This window comes from Varanus komodoensis, unplaced genomic scaffold, assembly GCF_004798865.1.
Source record: "Varanus komodoensis strain SLA01 unplaced genomic scaffold, ASM479886v1 scaffold14_1, whole genome shotgun sequence".
NCBI lineage: Eukaryota > Metazoa > Chordata > Lepidosauria > Squamata > Varanidae > Varanus > Varanus komodoensis.
The window spans coordinates 27,364,061-27,382,006 of record NW_025335438.1 but is presented as its reverse complement, the minus strand read 5'-3'; the positions used below and the strand labels follow the sequence as shown (position 1 = coordinate 27,382,006).

Below are 17,946 nucleotides of genomic sequence, written 5' to 3'. Positions count from 1 at the left end.
TGGATTGGTGGAGAACGAGAGGTAGAGCTGGGTATCATCAGCATACTGATGGGTCCGCAGCCCACACCTCCTGATGACCTCTCCCAGCAGTTTCATGTAGATATTGAACAGTAAAGGGGACAAAATGGAACCCTGCGGTACCCCATGGCAAAGCTGCCATGGCGCAGAGCCATAGTCCCCCAACACCACCTTCTGGAATCGGTCGTTGAGATAGGAGCGGAACCACCGCAAAGCGGTGCCTCCGACCCCCAATCCCGCCAGCCTATCCAGAAGGATACCATGGTCGATGGTATCGAAAGCCGCTGAGAGGTCCAGGAGAACCAACAGGGACGCACTCCCCCTGTCCTTCTCCCTGCACAGGTCATCGTACAGGGCGACAAAGGCAGATTCAGTACCGTACCCGGGTCTGAAGCCGGACTGAAATGGGTCCAGATAATCAGTTTCATCCAAGAGTGCTTGGAGTTGTCCTGCCACCACTCGCTCTAACACCTTGCCCAGAAACGGGATGTTGGCCACTGGTCTATAGTTAGCGGCCATCCCTGGATCCAGTGACGCCTTCTTCAGGACCGGTCGGACTACCGCCTCCTTTAAAGGGGCAGGCACCCGACCCTCCCTCAGAGAAGCGTTAACCACTTCCAAGATCCAGGTTCCAATCCCGTGCTTGGAATCCTTTATTAACCAAGACGGGCAAGGGTCCAAAAGGCAAGTGGTAGGACGTACTCATCCAAGCACCTTGTCCACATCATCGGGCCGCAATAACTGAAATTCATCCAATAATTCTGGACCAGACGGCAGCGTTGGTGTCTCCCTTAAAACCTCTGAATCAATAGTGGAATCCAGCTCGTGACGAATCTGAGCGATTTTCTCCCTAAAATGCTCGGCAAAGTCGTCACAGCGGGCCTTTGAGGGTGGAATCAGCTCTTCCTTTGGCCCTGGGTGAACCAGGCCTTGCACCACTCGAAAGAGCTCCGCCGGACGGCATTGTGAGGAGGCAATGGAAGCGGAGAAGTGTCTCTTTTTCGCCGCCCTCACCGCCACAGCATAGGCCCGATAGTGGGCTCTTAAGTGTGTTCGGTCAGATTCATCCCGTGATTTCCTCCACCTACGCTCTAGCCGTCTCCCAACCTGCTTCATTGCCCTCAATTCTGGAGTGTACCAAGGGGAAGAGCGAGCTCTGCCTGGTGGGAGAGGACGCTTAGGAGCGATCGTGTCTACAGCCCTAGTCATCTCCCCATTCCACAGTTCAACCAGAGCCTCGACAGGAGCACCCGTCTTGTCAGCCGGAAACTCCCCCAGAGCCTTCAGGAATCCTTCCGGATCCATCCGGCTCCGGGGGCGGACCCACACAATCAGGTCTGCACCCTTACAGAGGGAGATGTCACTCTCGAGCACAAACCTCACTAGGAAGTGATCTGACCATGACAGGGGAGTCAAGCATAAATTCCTCACCCTCAGACCACGCTTTTCCTGCCCCGTCGAGAAAACCAGGTCCAGAGTGTGTCCACGTTCATAAAAGCAGCCTTTGGGGCACTTCATGTTTTAATTAACTGATTAATTGTGGAGCTGTACACAAGCTATTTCCTGCTCCCAGTAACCATTCCCAATTGCTTAATTCAAGATTTGTTACTGTGACTTCCAGGTGTGGGGACTTGCAATTTTTGTGGGTTAAACAACCCCAAGATATCCCAAGAACAAACTAAGCATTTGAACATGCATGCATTCCTATTCACTTTTAGTATGTAATTTATATAGCTTGAGACCAACAGTCCTCATTGTCAGACTGGGGTATCTGGGGGGAAAACCCCACCATTTTGGATTAGCAGCTGGGAAACAAAGTGGAAGGAGAGTTTACATACTGGAATCTATGGAGTAATGCCAGGGTATGGGTAAATCTCCCCAGAGTATCCTTAATAATACCATCCTGTCCAGCCTATTTGCACCCTTCCATTGTTTCACAGCCTTTACTAAAAGGACAGCGTTCCTTTGCCATCCTAGTTGCCAATCAGTGATGGTCATCAGATAAGTTCACTTTCCGCCACTAACTCAGCATGGGGCCCATTCCCCAGGGAGTTATTATGGCAGAATCATGCTCAGTCTCTTACTAGTCTCGCATAAATTAAGCAATGATAAAAATTGTAAGGATATTAAAACAATACTTACTCTGGCACATTGTCCAACAAAAAACACTGCTTGTTTACCACCAACTCCAAAATATGATATATCACTGTTTAAACTGCGAGGAACTGCTGGAGGATGTACATACCCAGAATGATCACTAATTCCAACACTGGATAAAAAGAAAAGCAAAAATTGTTAAATATGTATATGTAATTAACTTATTAAAATAGTAATTAACATGTTCCAATTTATGAGAGCTTCATTGCAAATTATATAAGGGTCCAACAAGACACAGCTCACAATATATTCCTATAATATTTCTAGCAAAGTTTGGGTATATAAGATTTCTTCATGGTGGCTACTAGAGAATTACACAGAGTTGGCACAACAAGAAATTTGAGGTGAAAAAAAACCATATCTTTTGCTGTTTACCAGATAAGAAAGGTTCCAGAAAGACTGAATAAGATTCCTCTACTTTAACCCCGATGGTTGGAAATTCAAGTCAATAGGTGAATTCACACAACATAATAAACCCTGGGTGGATTGTTTTGTGAATAACCCATGTTATGTCTGGCAGGGTATAAATTATTCCCCCTACAGTGGCAAGACTGGCTTGTAACCTCCTCCTCACCATAAGTGGGAGTTTTTTTCAGCTGGACATATTTTTCCCCTTTCACCCTTCCCCTTTTTTTTTTTGGAGATTGCAAAGTCTGGCTTGACAACCAACTTTTCTGATCCCTGTTTTCACAGCCATTGACAGGCCATTTGAAGTGTCAAAGCAGCACCCCAAGGGCATGTCTATGGCTACCCTTCACAACAAGATCTTTTTTTTTTTTTTTTTGGTGGGGGGGTCCACTGTTGAGGGTAGCACGTTTTTCCATTGCTTAAGAATGATCAGGGGTGGCTAAGTCAAGGCTTGGGAGCTGCATGCAACTCTTTATATATATATTTTGCAGCTTGCTACCCATGAGCACCCATTTGTGGCTCTCAAATACCTGACATTCACCACGTGTGGCTCTTCTGTTGAGCAAGTCTGGCTACCACTGCTCTAGGTGCTCAGGAACACGGAAAAATGTAAGCTACATCTCCTTCTAAGTGAGCTGTCAAAATTCTGGATCCTATAAAAGGTGCTTTATTGGACAGGAATCGATATTGTTTTTAAAACATATGCAAAAAAGATGTAAAAGGGTTGTAAATTCTACTAAACCCTTTCACGTGTTGCTATATCTTGTGATTTGCAATAGGCTGCTGAGTTGTGTGACCCCAGTCATTGTTACAAAAGTGTAATAAAGACTTAGATGTACTGATTTATTATAGCGTGATTAACTTGACTTTCATTTACTTTTTTGATTCCTGAGCATTATTTATAGGCTACTGGAACTCTCTTTAACTGAGAAAACAGCACTCTAAAGCTGATAAATGGGAATTAACAGGTATTATATCATGACTCTGTTTGAGCTGCAAGCTCATTGTCTGTCCAGCTATATTCTATTCTTCCCATTTTGTTCTTCATTCTTTTCCTACAAGAAAATCCTAGGATTGTTTTCAATGAAGACCATGTTCTCTACTTACTGGATTCAGGTTGCAATTCTACACATGCTTAGCTTGGGAGTAAGTCCCACTGGACTTCAACTTTCAATAAACATGTTTAGTGAGTTTGCTATTAGATATACTTGCCACCAGGTGTGCTGGCTCTGTTCCAGCAGTGGTTAAAAGTACACAACTATAATGTACATAATGGAGGCTTTACACAGGGACTTTTACACAATTTAATTAATTAAAGTTATATTTAAGTATCACTGAAATTAAAATATACTAACCTTTCTGTATCACCTTGTCGTGTAAATTTTGACAACCGATATACAGCCCAATTATTAAGTTGTTTAGATGTCATGCCTCTGCCATTATCAATCACAGCAACAGCTGGTTTTCCTTGGGTGTCATCAAATAACTATTAAAAATAAGAAAAAGTATATGAAGTATACTTTATAGAAAAAGTGTATAAAGTAAGTCTGTAAAATACTAACTCACCAGCTTTAACTGTATTCTCCGGACACCTGTATTCTGTGAAGTAGCTGATAACGAATTGTCAATTAATTCTGCCAGAGCAAATGCTAAATAAAAGGAGAAGATTTTAAAAAGAAGTATTATTACCATTGACAACAAAACTCAGAATACCCATTTTAAGACAATGTACAATTTAAGCTACACTACATCCTCTTTTCTTTTTGATCATAACAGAACTGACAGATGCATATTAGAAATCTGATACACCTGTAACTGAGGCTCATTAGCACATTTAATATATTATTCCAGTACAAGTCAGATAACCTTTATTTAACTAGGATACTGACTTTTATAAAATCCTTATTAGTAAAACACTAATATAATTTTGCGATATATCATAAAGCTTTTTGTCTACATCTTTCCAGCATATAATTTGGTAGGAGGTACATAAAGACCAAGAATAAGAGTTTTTAAAAGCTAAAACTAATTGCATAACAAAAACAATCTAAAGAAGAGACACAGCACTGACAGTGGTGGCAGCAGTAAAGGGAGAGAATGCAGTGGCAGCAGGCCCACCTGGTGCAAAGCAGAATGCAATTTGCTGTTCTTCCCATTCTACCACCTGATATAGGGGCTTTACCCTACTTCATGAAAAAAACAGCCCTTGCTTGACTAATCCCAGGTGACTGCCAGGTCAAAAATTAGCTAGCTGGGGGACCATTCATTTATTTAAGAAAAGGAGCCAAAGCTACAACTATCAGCATGCTATATACCGCTTTTGGAGTACTTTCTGGAGTACATGTTCCTTGTACAGCAATGGCTAAAACTCACTGGATGTCCTTCTCAAAATATCCAAGAATTCACACTGGAAAAAGTGAAAGGAAGGGGAATAGTATTTTGATTCCATGTAAAAACTGGAAACCAGTGAATGAGATGAGTGGCTTGTTGACAGTGGGTAGACAAGTTCTTTTAGGGTGTGTAATCTGGGTATTAAAGGTGTAAAAAAAGAAATCTATTCAATTTGTTATTTATTTTGGAATCTAACTTAAACTAGTTTTATTTAATTGCAAAGCATTTGCCTTAATAAACTCAAGTGCAATGCATCAATTTATAATGCACCATATACCTTCTGTTCAAAATATACATGAAATACTTACGCAGTGGATTTTGCCCCTCACTAGCATAGTATTCATACATTCCACTTTTCACAAGTGTGTCATAATGGGGAAGGAAATCAATGCGTTCCTGTGTTGCTGAGGGAAGTGACTGATCAACTGATTGTAGTAAATAGAAAGTCATCTTGTCTTTAACCATTTCACCTATAAGATACATATATTACTTTTAATAAGGAAATCTATTTCATTATCCATAGCAGTTTCTCAAAATGGAAACAATTCCATTTCCAATATTTAAAAATTGGTATACTGTATTTACCATAGATTTGCAAATAAACACCACAGTTTGCATTACATAAAACAATCTAACACAGTTCATTTTAAAGGCAGAAGTTGAAAATTCTCATACATCTGATCATTTTTTAAAAGTTCACACACTAAGGACTGTGAAATATTTTTCAAGTTTGAATCATTTTGCAAAATCCTAGGACTGTTAATATACAAGAGCAAGACAAAGCTAACAAAGCTCTAGTGCTGAGAATGGTGTATTAACAATCATTCAGTTTACTGCTGTTGTTTAGGTTAAAAATCTATGGGGTTCTTACAGCAGGAGATGACAACCTGATACCATCAAGATCTATGACCTACAATTCCCATCAGCTCTAGCAGCGTAGCCAGTGTTGGCTATGCTGTAGGAGCTGTAGTTTAAATTTTCTAGAGTGAACCAGGTTGCCTACTCCTGCATTAGAGAAACATACTTACTGAAGTTTTCATTTGTCATCTCTTTTCTATTAGTTGTTGTGATAATAAAATTTTCTTCAGAGGAAATACCAAATACCTAGAAGTGCAAGTTAAATACTAAATTACACAAGGGTAAGAAAAAGTTAAGAAATCCATATAAAATCACCTCTTTTTCACAACACTAGTTATAAGCATAAATGGCTAACATTTTAAGATGATTTTGCCATGGCATAAGAATCTCAAAACTACTCTGTTACATCAGTCATAATAAGTATAGGGCTGGAGAAGAGCCATTAAAGATCAAACATATACTGAAATATGTTTTGAATAAAGTCACGCCTTTGAACAGGTGCAAATAATTGGCCAGGCACCCTTAATCAGAATTCTGTTAGTCTAAACCAACTTTTCATAGCAGTAGCTTCCTCTGAAAGCACAGAGCGAGCATTTTCATAATTTGGCAACATTCACACAAAACTAGAGAATTGACAGGAAGCTGAAAAAGATGGAAAACTCATATTTCTGTTTCAATCCATAAATACAAATAGAGTGCAAATGTCTGTTAGCATTAAGAATATTGAAAAATCTAAAAATAATCTTAGGCCATTGTCAGCTAGAGTGCAAATAATGTAAGACTCAAAGTAAAACGATTAAACATACTCTAGAACACATAATCGTACCCAATGCACAGTAGTATGGGCAGCAAAGAAGCATTACTTTGGTGTTTTCATTGCATCCTCAAGTAGACATCCAGCAGAGCTCTTCTGAGTGATTTGATGGTCCTCTCAAAGACCCTCTGTGACCTTTTTGCAGGACAATTTGGGGATAAAATGTTTGTCTCTGCAGTGAGCTTGAAGCCCTGCAGCCTGATAATGTGGACAAGATGTTTGCAGGAGTGCAACCAACCATTTATTTTCTCAATCCTTGTCTTCCTAGTCAATAAAAACTAGATGATGGAATATAATTAGGTGGGTCCAGGAGAACATATATCTGCATGAAAAGATTGTTTCTGCTCCCCTTAAAGAAAGCAGTAGTATGACCACTCTTGAAAACATCCACTCTGGACCAAACAATATTTGATAACTGTCACCCAGTTGCAAATACTCATTTTTAGGTGAGGTACTTGTCAGGGTTCTATCTGAGCAACCGAAGGAACTCTGGGAGGATACAGATTATCTAGACCTATTTCAGTCTACATTTCAACCTGATTTACAGGACTGAATCAGCTTTGGTCACTATGAAACATAATGTTTATTGCAAAAGGGCCAGGGGGAATGCAACCTTGTTACTTCTATCAGATCTTTCATCAGCTGCTTTAGATACCATCAACATGGTAGTCCCTACACAATCAATTATGTGGTACTGGTCCTACTTGAGGGGTTGCTTTCAGAGAAGCAAGATTGGGTAACTATTCCTCAGACCCCTAGCAATTGCACTACAGAGTTCTTCAGGGCACCATCCTATCCACAGTGTTGTCTAACATCTACACGAAACTGCTGGGAACAGTCATCTGCTGATCTGGAACCAGGTGCTATCAGTATTTTTTATTTTTATTTATTTGTTTCAAACTTTTGTATACCCATCCCAAACATCTCAGGACAGTTCTCGACAACTGTTCACAACAATATGTGTTTACACCTATCTCCCTATGACAACTGAATCGGGAGAGGCTTTGCAAGTCCTGGATCAGTGTCTGGACCCAGTGATGGGTTAGATGAGGGCCAATAAACTGAAGATGAATCCTGGAAAGACAGAAACTGTGCAGGTGGTCCCTGAAATGAGAAAAAGGCTCACTGCCTGTTCTAGATTTGGATTTCAATCCCTTTGAAAGATCAGGTCCATAGTCTGCGGGATACATCTACATTCATTGCTGGAGTCCCAAGTGGTTCATAGTACCCTATACCATCTCCAACTGATTTGCCGGCTATGGCCTCCTCAGGACAGGAATAGGCACCATGATACAGGCACGAATACCTTCAAAACTGGAATACTGCAAAGTGCTGTATATGGGGTTGCCCTTAAGGCTGCGCTGGAAGCTTGCGCTAGTACAGAATAGAGCAGCTTGGCTTACTCTTGCAGCATGCAACTCCCTTGTCGAAGAACCTGCTCTGGTTGCTATTTGATACTGGGTATAGTTAAATGTTTTAGTAATAGTGTATAAGCCCACGACAATTTGGGACCAGAATACCTCAGTATCAATCTGCCTAGTCACTGAAGTAAATGGAGGACATTCTCTTGGTGGGTCAACATAGACCTATGGCTCAAGTGGAGTGCATGAGCAGAACAGCCTTCAGTGTGGCAGTCCCATCTCTATGGAATTCCTTGCCTATGCACCTGCTGAAGACATTGTTGATCCCAAAAGCCTTTCTCGCTGACCAGCCATGGTTTTAATGTTACCTTGTTTTTACTGCATTATTTTTATTCTTTGATATTTTTAAACTGTTCTATCTATATTGTGATGCTAACATTTTGCACTGCAATTACAGAGACTTCTTTCCAAATATAGTAACTCTACAAAGGCATTTTCCAGCATGGCTGATCACCTAATATGTGAGCCTCTTGTTTCCACCTCTAAATTTGACATTACTTCCCAGGCTGTATAGTCAATATGTTTGGTATGATTTAAAGGTATGACCAAAGGTAAATGATCACTTTCAGTAAGTTTGAGCATCTTACAGATGGACATCAAATTTAACAAATTATTACGACACTATAAAATAGTCAAATGAAGATATTTCAAGACCTCATAAGAATGTAAATCCACCATTCTTATATCCCTCCACACACTTACCATATTTTTCCGTCTATAAGATGCCCCCATGTATAGGACACCTCCCACTTTTCCTACCCATCTCCAGTGAGCAAGCTGCTGCTGCTCCCCCGCAGCACCTCACTGCCCCCTGCACATGCCACTTCACAGCCCCCCGCCCACGTCACCCCCCCGCACCCTCCCGTCCGCACACGCCGCCCCCCTCCCGCTCATCTCCTCTTCCAGATATTCAGTTTCATCAAGTGTACAGCTCATGTTGCTGACATTTAAGATCACTGGATATATTACATTTTTAGGTAGTAACTTCCTGGGAAATCCAATTCCTTTTCTTCTAGAAATCACATAGCAATCTAGGTTTAATAAAGTACAGAAGGGTTGCAATGATCCTCACTAATACCTGGTTCTCTACTGTTTTTCAGACCTTTTCTTGTGTTTGATCCTCACCTATGAAGTTGGTCAAGCCAAGAGAATATCTATGAACATTCACACAACTCCAGTTACACAACCAGCAATCTTCTTTTGCAGCACAAACAAAATCATAAATGATGTGCATAAAAGAGGGATTCCACTTATGCTGTGTTTGCATCAATCTTGATTCTGGGCAAGCACCATGAGAGCCAAGCCCAGGAAAACCAATGGATTCCCACCCCCAAAACAGATTCCCTCACACTTCTTTATTGCAGAGTTTTCAAATCAGATAACTTGTAATAAATCAGTTTTATTTCCTATTGAGTTAATTTCAACAGTGATGAAGCAATTAGCCTTCTCCACTTCAGTGATCTCCTGGATAACTTTCTTTATTTTGTTTCTGCTGAATTAAAACAAAATCCTCTGCTGTCCTATGTATATATTTTTCATCTGTAGATCCATTATACCCTGCCTGTATAATTATTAAATAGATTCTAAGGACCACAAGTCTCTTCAAAATTTCACCTTGCACTTCTAGGTGCAGAGCACAGAAGAACTTTAAGAGAACTTTTTCATCATCATTAAAACAAATTTTCTCCTCATGCTGTATTTCTGTATTTCCTGGAGGTGGGCAACGCCTCTTTAAGAGACGGCCGGGTACCTGCCCCTTTAAAGGAAGCGGTAGTCCGGCCAGTCCTAAGGAAGGCATCCCTGGATCCAGAGGTGGCCGCCAATTATACACTGGTGGCCAACATCCCGTTCCTGGTCAAGGTGCTAGAGCAGGTGGTGGTGGGACAACTCCAAGCACTCTTGGATGAAACTGATTATCTGCACCCATTTCAGTCTGGCTTCAGACCCGGGTATGACACTGAATCTGCCTTGGTCACCCTGTACGATGACCTGTGCAGGGAGAGAGACAGGGGGAGTGCGTCCCTGATAGTTCTCCTGGACCTCTCAGCAGCTTTCAATACCATCGACCATGGTATCCTTCTGAATAGGCTGGTGGGATTGGGAGTTGGAGGCACCACGTGGTGGTTCCGCTCCTATCTCAACAGCTGATTTCAGAAGGTGGTGCTGGGGGACTATGGCTCTGCGCCATGGCAGTTATGCCATGGAGTTCCGCAGGGGTCCATTTTGTCCCCTTTGCTATCTAACATCTACATGAAACCGCTGGGAGAGGTCATCAGGAGGTGTGGGCTGCGGAATCATCAGTACACTGATGATACCCAGCTCCACCTCTCGTTCTCCACCAATCCAGGTGAGGCAGTGGCTGTGCTGAACTGGTGCCTGGCCGAGGTAATGAGCTGGATGAGGGCGAATAAACTGAAGCTCAATCCAAACAAGACAGAGGTCCTGTTGGTGGGTGGCTCGGGCCTCGGGATGGGGGACTTGGGCCTTGTCCTAAATGGGGTTGCACTCCCTCTGAGGGACAGAGTTCGCAGCTTAGGAGTGCTCCTCAACCCTGAGCTGTCTCTAGAAGCTCAGGTGATGGCGGTGGCGAGGAGTGCCTTCCTTCAGCTTCGGCTGATACATCAGCTGTGTCCCTTCCTGGAGAACGACTGCCTGGCGACAGTGACACACGCGCTGGTAACTTCCCGATTAGATTTCTGTAACGCGCTCTACGTGGGGCTACCCTTGAAGACGGTCTTGATACTTCAATTGGTGCAGAACAGAGCTGCCAGGTTGCTGACGGGGACTGTGCGTTGTTCTCATATAACCCCAGTTCTCCGTCAGCTCCACTGGCTCCCGATTGAAGTCCGGGCCCAATTCAAGGTGTTGGTTATGACCTATAAAGCCCTAAATGGCTTGGGACCTGGATATCTAAAGGAACACTTGCATCCATATATGCCTTGCCGCCCCTTGAGATCAGCAACAGATGCCCTTCTCCAGGAACCCTCTGTGAATGATATCAGGAGGGTGAGTACCCAAAGGAGAGATTTCTCTGCGGTGGCGCCCCATCTATGGAATGCGCTCCCCAGAGAGGTCTGCCTGGCGCAGTTGTTGTTTTTCGACGCCAGGCTAAAACCTTTTTAAAACTTATTTTAATTGCTAAATTATTTGAATAAATAGGATTTTAAATTTTTAGCCGAGAATGCACCAGGGTGTTTTAAACAATTTTTTAAAATTGTTATATTGTTATTGTTTATGTATTTATGTATCCTTTGTGAGCTGCCCCGAGGCTTTGTTGCAATGGGGTTGGCATAGAAATGTTTTAAATAAATACATAAATATTCACAAGTCCAAATTTATTCATTTCTCTTTGGCCCTTGTTTATCTTCATTTCTGTGAATTAAGATTTCTTCAAAGGCTTTCAGGAGAATTAAATTTGTAAGATGGCAGCATTCTGAACCGACTGCTTTTTGTACATGTTCCAATGTAGCCAACTAAAGCCAATGGAGGTGTTCTGTTCTCTAAGAATATTGAAACTATGGTACCATTTTCAGTGAGTACACCTCTATTTTTATACACAATTTTGGCTGAGTCATGCCCTTTGACGGTGACTACAGCATGCGCATGAAGTAATTACTTTATAAACATTCCACATCAGCAAACCTGGGAAAACTGCATCAAGACTTTTCATTAAATACAATTTATGTTCATTCTGTACTAATCTCCCCTCCTTGGTTTAGGTTAGTTGGACAAAACTAACTTTTGAGCTAATACCACATTACAATTTTCACAACATACTACCTTCTTCTGACACATTTTTATTCTTAATAGTACAGGGAACCACGGGTTCTGCATCTCAGTATCCTGAGCATGGACAGGAACAAATGAGTGGTGGTACAGTAAAAGTTCTAAACTGTTTTCAAGATGGGGTCACATTATCACATTTATTTTCTTCCTACTCATCTGTCCTAATTCGAGAACATCCTCTTTAAAATCATGAGTACTACTTTTAAGATGCACAGGCCAGTCTAAGGTGAAATTTGGGATAAAGACTTGTCTTCCACCTCTTGATCTTTATCCCTGGCTTTAAAAAAAAGTTTTTTAAACCATTTGTTCGATTCTTCTGGCCTTTGGAGAAATATTTCTTATGATAGGTGGAATTCCTGTATCTATGTATGCCTTGCAATAAGAACTCTTTCAAACCAAAACTATCTCGGAACAAAACAATGAAATACTGCTTAGAATAATTATTTTCCTATTCAGCAGTTGAGGCAAATGTTCTCAGCCTTTGAATATTTATATTTATGTATCAGCCTTTCTGAGAAAATTTTAACTCAGAAAATCTTCAGAAGCTCTGTTTTACTTTCTGTGGAAGATCCTCTGATTGATTACCAATCCCAAAATAAAGGAGTGAAACCTTTATATTATCCCACTATGTCATAAACGGTTAAGAAGTTCTTTATTATCTTAGTCACAATACCATCAAATAAATATTATCTGCTTTCCTTAGGTGACCACACAATGTATTACTACACTTGATTACCGCAATAGTAGCAGTTCTACTGAGCTTGGCAGGCTAACAAATGTAGGCCTCATATACAATGTAACTGTTGGGCTTCATTTGTAAACTACACTCATGTCACCTCCTTGTTAATTATTCAACATCTTTATCATATTTTATTACATAACTCTTACTGTTAGTTTTCACAACATTTAAACAACCATTCTTTTCATTGCATCATGTCCAGGTGGATCTATAGTCATAGTGTTAAACTTCCTTAATAGAAGTCCCTGTTTGTAGAATGGTTTCCCCATGGAGGTTCACTTAGTGCTTATTCTTTCTTGGTACCAGTTTTTAATTTTACCATGGTTTTAAAAACTTTGAAGTGATTTCGTTTTTACCTGTTGATTTTACTATGCTGTAGATGTCAGTCTTACACTGTTGATTTAGTAATGCACTTCATGTAAACTACTTTGGAAAGTTGTATTTATCACAATAAACAAATGCAAGAAACCGAAACAGGAAATTATGGCTTCAATCTTAGGTTTCTGTTCTTGTTCACAGAAGATTTCTATACAAAAGTCTTTCTGTTCATGTAATAAAAGCTCCAGCTGGTTCTTCTGCTCCAAATTCTAATGCAAAAATAATTCTTCCTGTTCACTGTTTGCAATGTGGTGGTGATGGGTCATATGCTTCTCAGAAAGAATCAAAAGTACCAAATACCATTTTGCACACTAGTCTCTTCACATTCCTATGGGTACTTCCCAATCATAGGCTTTATCTATATCCTAAATAAAATTTTATCACAATTTTCTCTCAATATTCTATATGCTATATTTGTTATAATGCTATATGTTTGTCATGCTATATGCTTGTTATAATCAAAACCTTCTAAAATGAGTGTAGTAAAATTTTGAGCAAGAACACACCCAGATCATCCCAGAGATAGGAAAGCCTTCTTTAGCGTCACTTGTAGTCTTCTAAACTTTAAAACTCTCAATGCACTTTCATATGGCTCTACAGAAAGTCTCTGAGCACCTAATCACTAATCACAGCATACTCCTCCTGTTTGTTTGATACTTTAATTGGAAGTGTTGCATCAGAAGGTGTACTGGCAGTCATTTCTCAGCAGACTTCTATGCTGAACAACATGTCCAAAACATTAGCTTTCACGCACTCCTCTACAAACTTCTCCTTCCTTCCTTTTGAGGAAAAGCAGAGGTAAGAAAGATGGCAATTCCTTCTTAGCTCTGATGTGCCTCAAGAGTAAGGATGGCAATTCCTTATTTGCCATTGGGAAGAAATTTTCCCAATAATTAGACTAAAGACTCTGAGGCTCTCTCTCAAAACTCTTCAATCTTTCCTTAATAGTTTCTACTGGAAATTCCTAGATTCCAATCAAATAATCAGATATATGTTCACAAATGTGTATCCTGACCAATAGAGGTACTAAAGTAACATCTGCTTTTTCCAATCTTCTCCTTCAAAATCTTAGTTCATCTAGAATATTCCTAGCCATCTGACACATTAGATAATATTTGTTTACTAAAATCTTATGTCTCATGAGGAGCTCTTCTTGCCTTCTTTTTAAGATGTGGGGTCTGGGATGCACACTGCATTTTCTATTTCCTCTCTAACCTGGTTGTAGTGCTAATCACATCTCAGGAAAATGAATGAATACCTGCTTGAACTTTACAAGCATGGACTTACTGATCTTTTATCTAGACTAGTGTTTTATAATCAAATAAGTGTAAAGGCAATCTCTTGTAGAATGTGGCCTGGTCTTATAGAATATGATCTTATAAATGTGGTCTTATAGAATGAGTACTGGACTGCAATAGAACTAAGAGAGCTACCAGAATTCTATTTTAATCAAGTATTGCTTTTCTTTTTAAAACATGAGTAGGTTGTAGCACACAGTTGCAAAGAATACACATAATTACACATAGCATTCTACAAACATTTTTATCAACATACTGAGAGTATGAATAGGGTTCAACAGCATAAATAACAAAGTATTTAATATTTAATATTAAAGGAATGCCTTACATAATGTAACAGCATGTGAGTGGGGGGGCAAGGTTGCATTAACCAGACCCATCTTCAACACAGTACATATTCTCTAGCCCCACTGCCAGGCATCCAAAATTGATATCAAGAAGGTGCAAGTATAACTTAACATGTAAAGACTCCCCCTCTACAGGTGGTCATGCTGTATATATAGATCCCAGGAAAAAGGACTAGTCAGTGTGTGCTACGTTATGAGAAAGACTTGCTAGTATAGCTGCACTCTCTCCTCAAACATTTTATACTAGGGCTACAGCAAATTCCATCACCAAATACAAGCAACACCAAGGGTGTGATTTTTTACAAAACTAAGTTTAGGTACAAATCAACAGAGGACAACAGCTTTCCAAATCTGGAGAACTGTCACCATATCACACTACTTCTAGTAGTAGATAGACTGCAGCAACCAAAAAACCCCTGCACATATCTTTGTACACACTTGATACAAACCACTTCATCTCTGTCACACCACTGTTTGTGTCAATAACTCCTCAAAGAACATCTAGATAAATATATTCCGTAGTTTGAAGGGAGAAGAACTATACAAGAAAGAGCTTAACGTCCCTGATAACCACAATGGGGTGGTCACTGACCTCAAGCCAGACATCCTGGAATGTGAAGTCAAATGAGCCTTAGGAAGTCTGAGCAACAACAAAGCTAATGGAGGTGACAGTATTCCAGCTGAGCTACTCAAAATCCTAAAAGACGATATGGTAAAAGTGCTACACTCAATATGCCAGCAAATTTGGAAAACTCAGTGGTGGTCACAGGATTGGAAAAGGTCAGTTTACAGTCCCATCCCAAAGAAGGGCAATGCCAAAGAATGTTCAAACTACTGCACCATTGCACTCATTTCACATGCTAGCAAAGGTACGCTCAAAATCCTACAAGCTAGGCTCCAGCAGTATGTGGACAGACAACCACCAGAAGTACAGGCAGGATTTCGAAGAGACAGAGGAATTAAAGATCAAATTGCCAACATATGCTGGATCAGGGAGAAAGCTGGGGAGTTCCAGAAAAACATCTACTCTGCTTCATTGACTATGCTAAGGGCTGTGATTGTGTGAATCACAACAAACTATGGCAAGTTCTTAAAGAGATGGGAGTACCAGACCATCTTATCTGTCTCTTGGGAAACCTGTATGTGGTTGAACATGCAACAGTGAGAACACGGAACCACTGATTGGTTCAAAATTGAGCAAGGAGTTTGGCAAGGATGTATACTTTCACCCTGCCTATTTAACTTATATGCAGAGCACATCATGAGAAAGGTGGGCCTAGATGAATCAGCACTTGGAATTAAGATTGCTGGAAGAAATATCAACATCCTCAGATATGCAGATGATACCACTCTCATGGCAGAAAGTGAAGAGGAACTAAAGAGCCTCTTGATGCGGGTGAAGGAGGAGATTGCAAAAGTTGGCTTGAAACACAACATTAAGAAAACTAAGATCATGGCATCCGGTCCTATCACTTCCTGGCAAATAAATGGGGAAGAAATGGAGGTAGTGACAGATTTTATTTTCCTGGGCTCCCAGATCACTGCAGATGGGGACTGCAGCCAAGAAATTAAGAGACGCTTACTCCTGGGGAGGAAAGCTATGGCAAATCTAGACAGCGTACTAAAAAGCAGAGACATCACCCTCCCAACAAAAGTATGTATAGTCAAGGCTATGGTTTTCCCAGTAGCAATGCATGGCTGTGAAAGTTGGACCATAAGGAAGGCTGAGCACCGAAGAATGGAGGCCTTTGTATTATGGTGCTGGAGAAGATTTCTGCGAGTCCCTTGGACTGCAAGGTGATCCAACCGGTCAGTCCTAGAGGAAATCAACCCTGACTGCTCTTTAGAAGGCCAGATATTGAAGATGAAACTCAAATACTTTGGACACCTAATGAGAAGGAAGGATTCACGGAGAAGACTCTAATGCTGGAAACAATAGATGGCAAAAGAAGAAGGGAACAGCAGAGAATGAGGTGGCTAGATGGAGTCACTGAGGCAGTTGGTGTGAGCTTGAGTGGACTCCAGGGGATGGCGGAGGACAGGAAGGCCAGGAGGAATGTGGTCCATGGGGCCGCGATAGGTCGGACACGACTTTGTGACTAACAACAACCACAAGTTTGAAGGGGTTGTCCTTCATCCCCTTTTGCTCTCATTAAGACAACCAGAAAAAAGGGGACATTCATATTTGCAGAGTAATATTTTACAGGGTAACGACTTAGGGTTGGCTAAAGCACACCTAAAAAAGGCTAAGATCGATTACAGGGCGTAACGATATCAATAGCGCGACAGGTACCTTGACACCTAGCAGGCTTTCCCATTCCCCTCCTTCAGAACAGTAAAGCCACAGCAAACCTCAAAAGACAGCAAGAGAGCCCGCTTCAATTCGTAGTAATGGCCTGTAGGGGGCGGCGGGAAGGGTTTCCTGCTCTTTCTCTCCCTAATGACAGCCGGCCTCTCGAAGACTGCTACGGCGCCTCCCTGAATGCAAAGGGTGCTTCCGCCGCCCGCTTTCACACCTTTTTTCTATCATTATCGCCCCTTCTTCGCCTCCATTCGCGCCTTTCCGGTAGCGAAAGGGAAGGCGCGCGCGAGCTTCACCCGCCAGGCGCCGCGGCACGTGCCGCGAAAGTCCCGAGCACGCAAGTTCTCACGTTCCTTAGGACTGTCCCGTCTGCCACTACTAGGAAAAGCGCGTCGCGAGGTACGTTTCGGCAGTCCGTTAAACGATGACGTATTTACATTCGCGCGGCTGCCGCCGCCGTCTCCCCGTGCCCCCCCCCCCCGCGCTACCTGACACACAGCGCTTCGGAAATGCCCGTAGTTTTCTTGACCACAGTTAATAACTTTTTCGCTGTCGTCTGACTTTTTCTGCCGCCGGTCATACACGAAAAGGGTAAGGGCGCCGCCGACACTTCCCTCCTCCGCCGCTGCCATGTTGGGACCGAGCCCTACCGCAAACTTCAAGCGAGTGAGCAAAGTAAGACGCCCGACCGGCGCCGCTCGCTTGTCGCGCACCAGGCACTTTCGTCTTCCCAGAGGGAAGGGGCGTGGCCTACACAGGAGCGAGAAGGGGCGTGCCTGAGTGAACACAAAAGAGTGGGGAAAGTCGAAAAGGGGCGGGGCGAGGGGCGGGGCGGGGCAGGGAAGAAAGGAAGCGGCGGCAAACCCGGAAGTAAATGCTCTCGCGGGAGTTTCAATCCGGCTGTTGGAGCATAACTAGGACTCCAAAGCGGGGCACGTCACGTCCGTTTTGAGATGATCCGTAGAAACTGTCGACCGCCTCTGACAAGGAAACGGGGAAAACGAAACTGATGATCTTGGCTGCTGTGTG

General features: G+C 42.0%; 1 protein-coding gene across 8 annotated transcripts in view; it reads right to left on the bottom strand.

Moving 5' to 3' along the window:
- SMCHD1 (structural maintenance of chromosomes flexible hinge domain containing 1) overlaps positions 1-17,653 on the bottom strand; it is a 75,586-nt gene extending 57,933 nt beyond the window's left edge. For 5 of the 8 annotated variants that reach the window (XM_044424475.1, XM_044424476.1, XM_044424477.1 and 2 more), the window contains exons 1-6: positions 17,406-17,653; positions 6,003-6,078; positions 5,283-5,444; positions 4,150-4,232; positions 3,939-4,069; positions 2,161-2,287 (exon numbers count right to left, since the gene is read on the bottom strand). In XM_044424475.1, coding sequence (XP_044280410.1) covers positions 2,161-2,287; positions 3,939-4,069; positions 4,150-4,232; positions 5,283-5,444; positions 6,003-6,078; positions 17,406-17,549 — 723 coding nt within the window. In that variant the 5' untranslated portion in view covers positions 17,550-17,653. Of the gene's footprint in view, positions 1-2,160; positions 2,288-3,938; positions 4,070-4,149; positions 4,233-5,282; positions 5,445-6,002; positions 6,079-6,658; positions 7,437-17,405 lie in introns of those variants that run through there. The other 3 variants (XM_044424479.1, XM_044424480.1, XM_044424482.1) reach the window with 2 other exon arrangements.
- Positions 17,654-17,946: the final 293 nt, after the last annotated feature.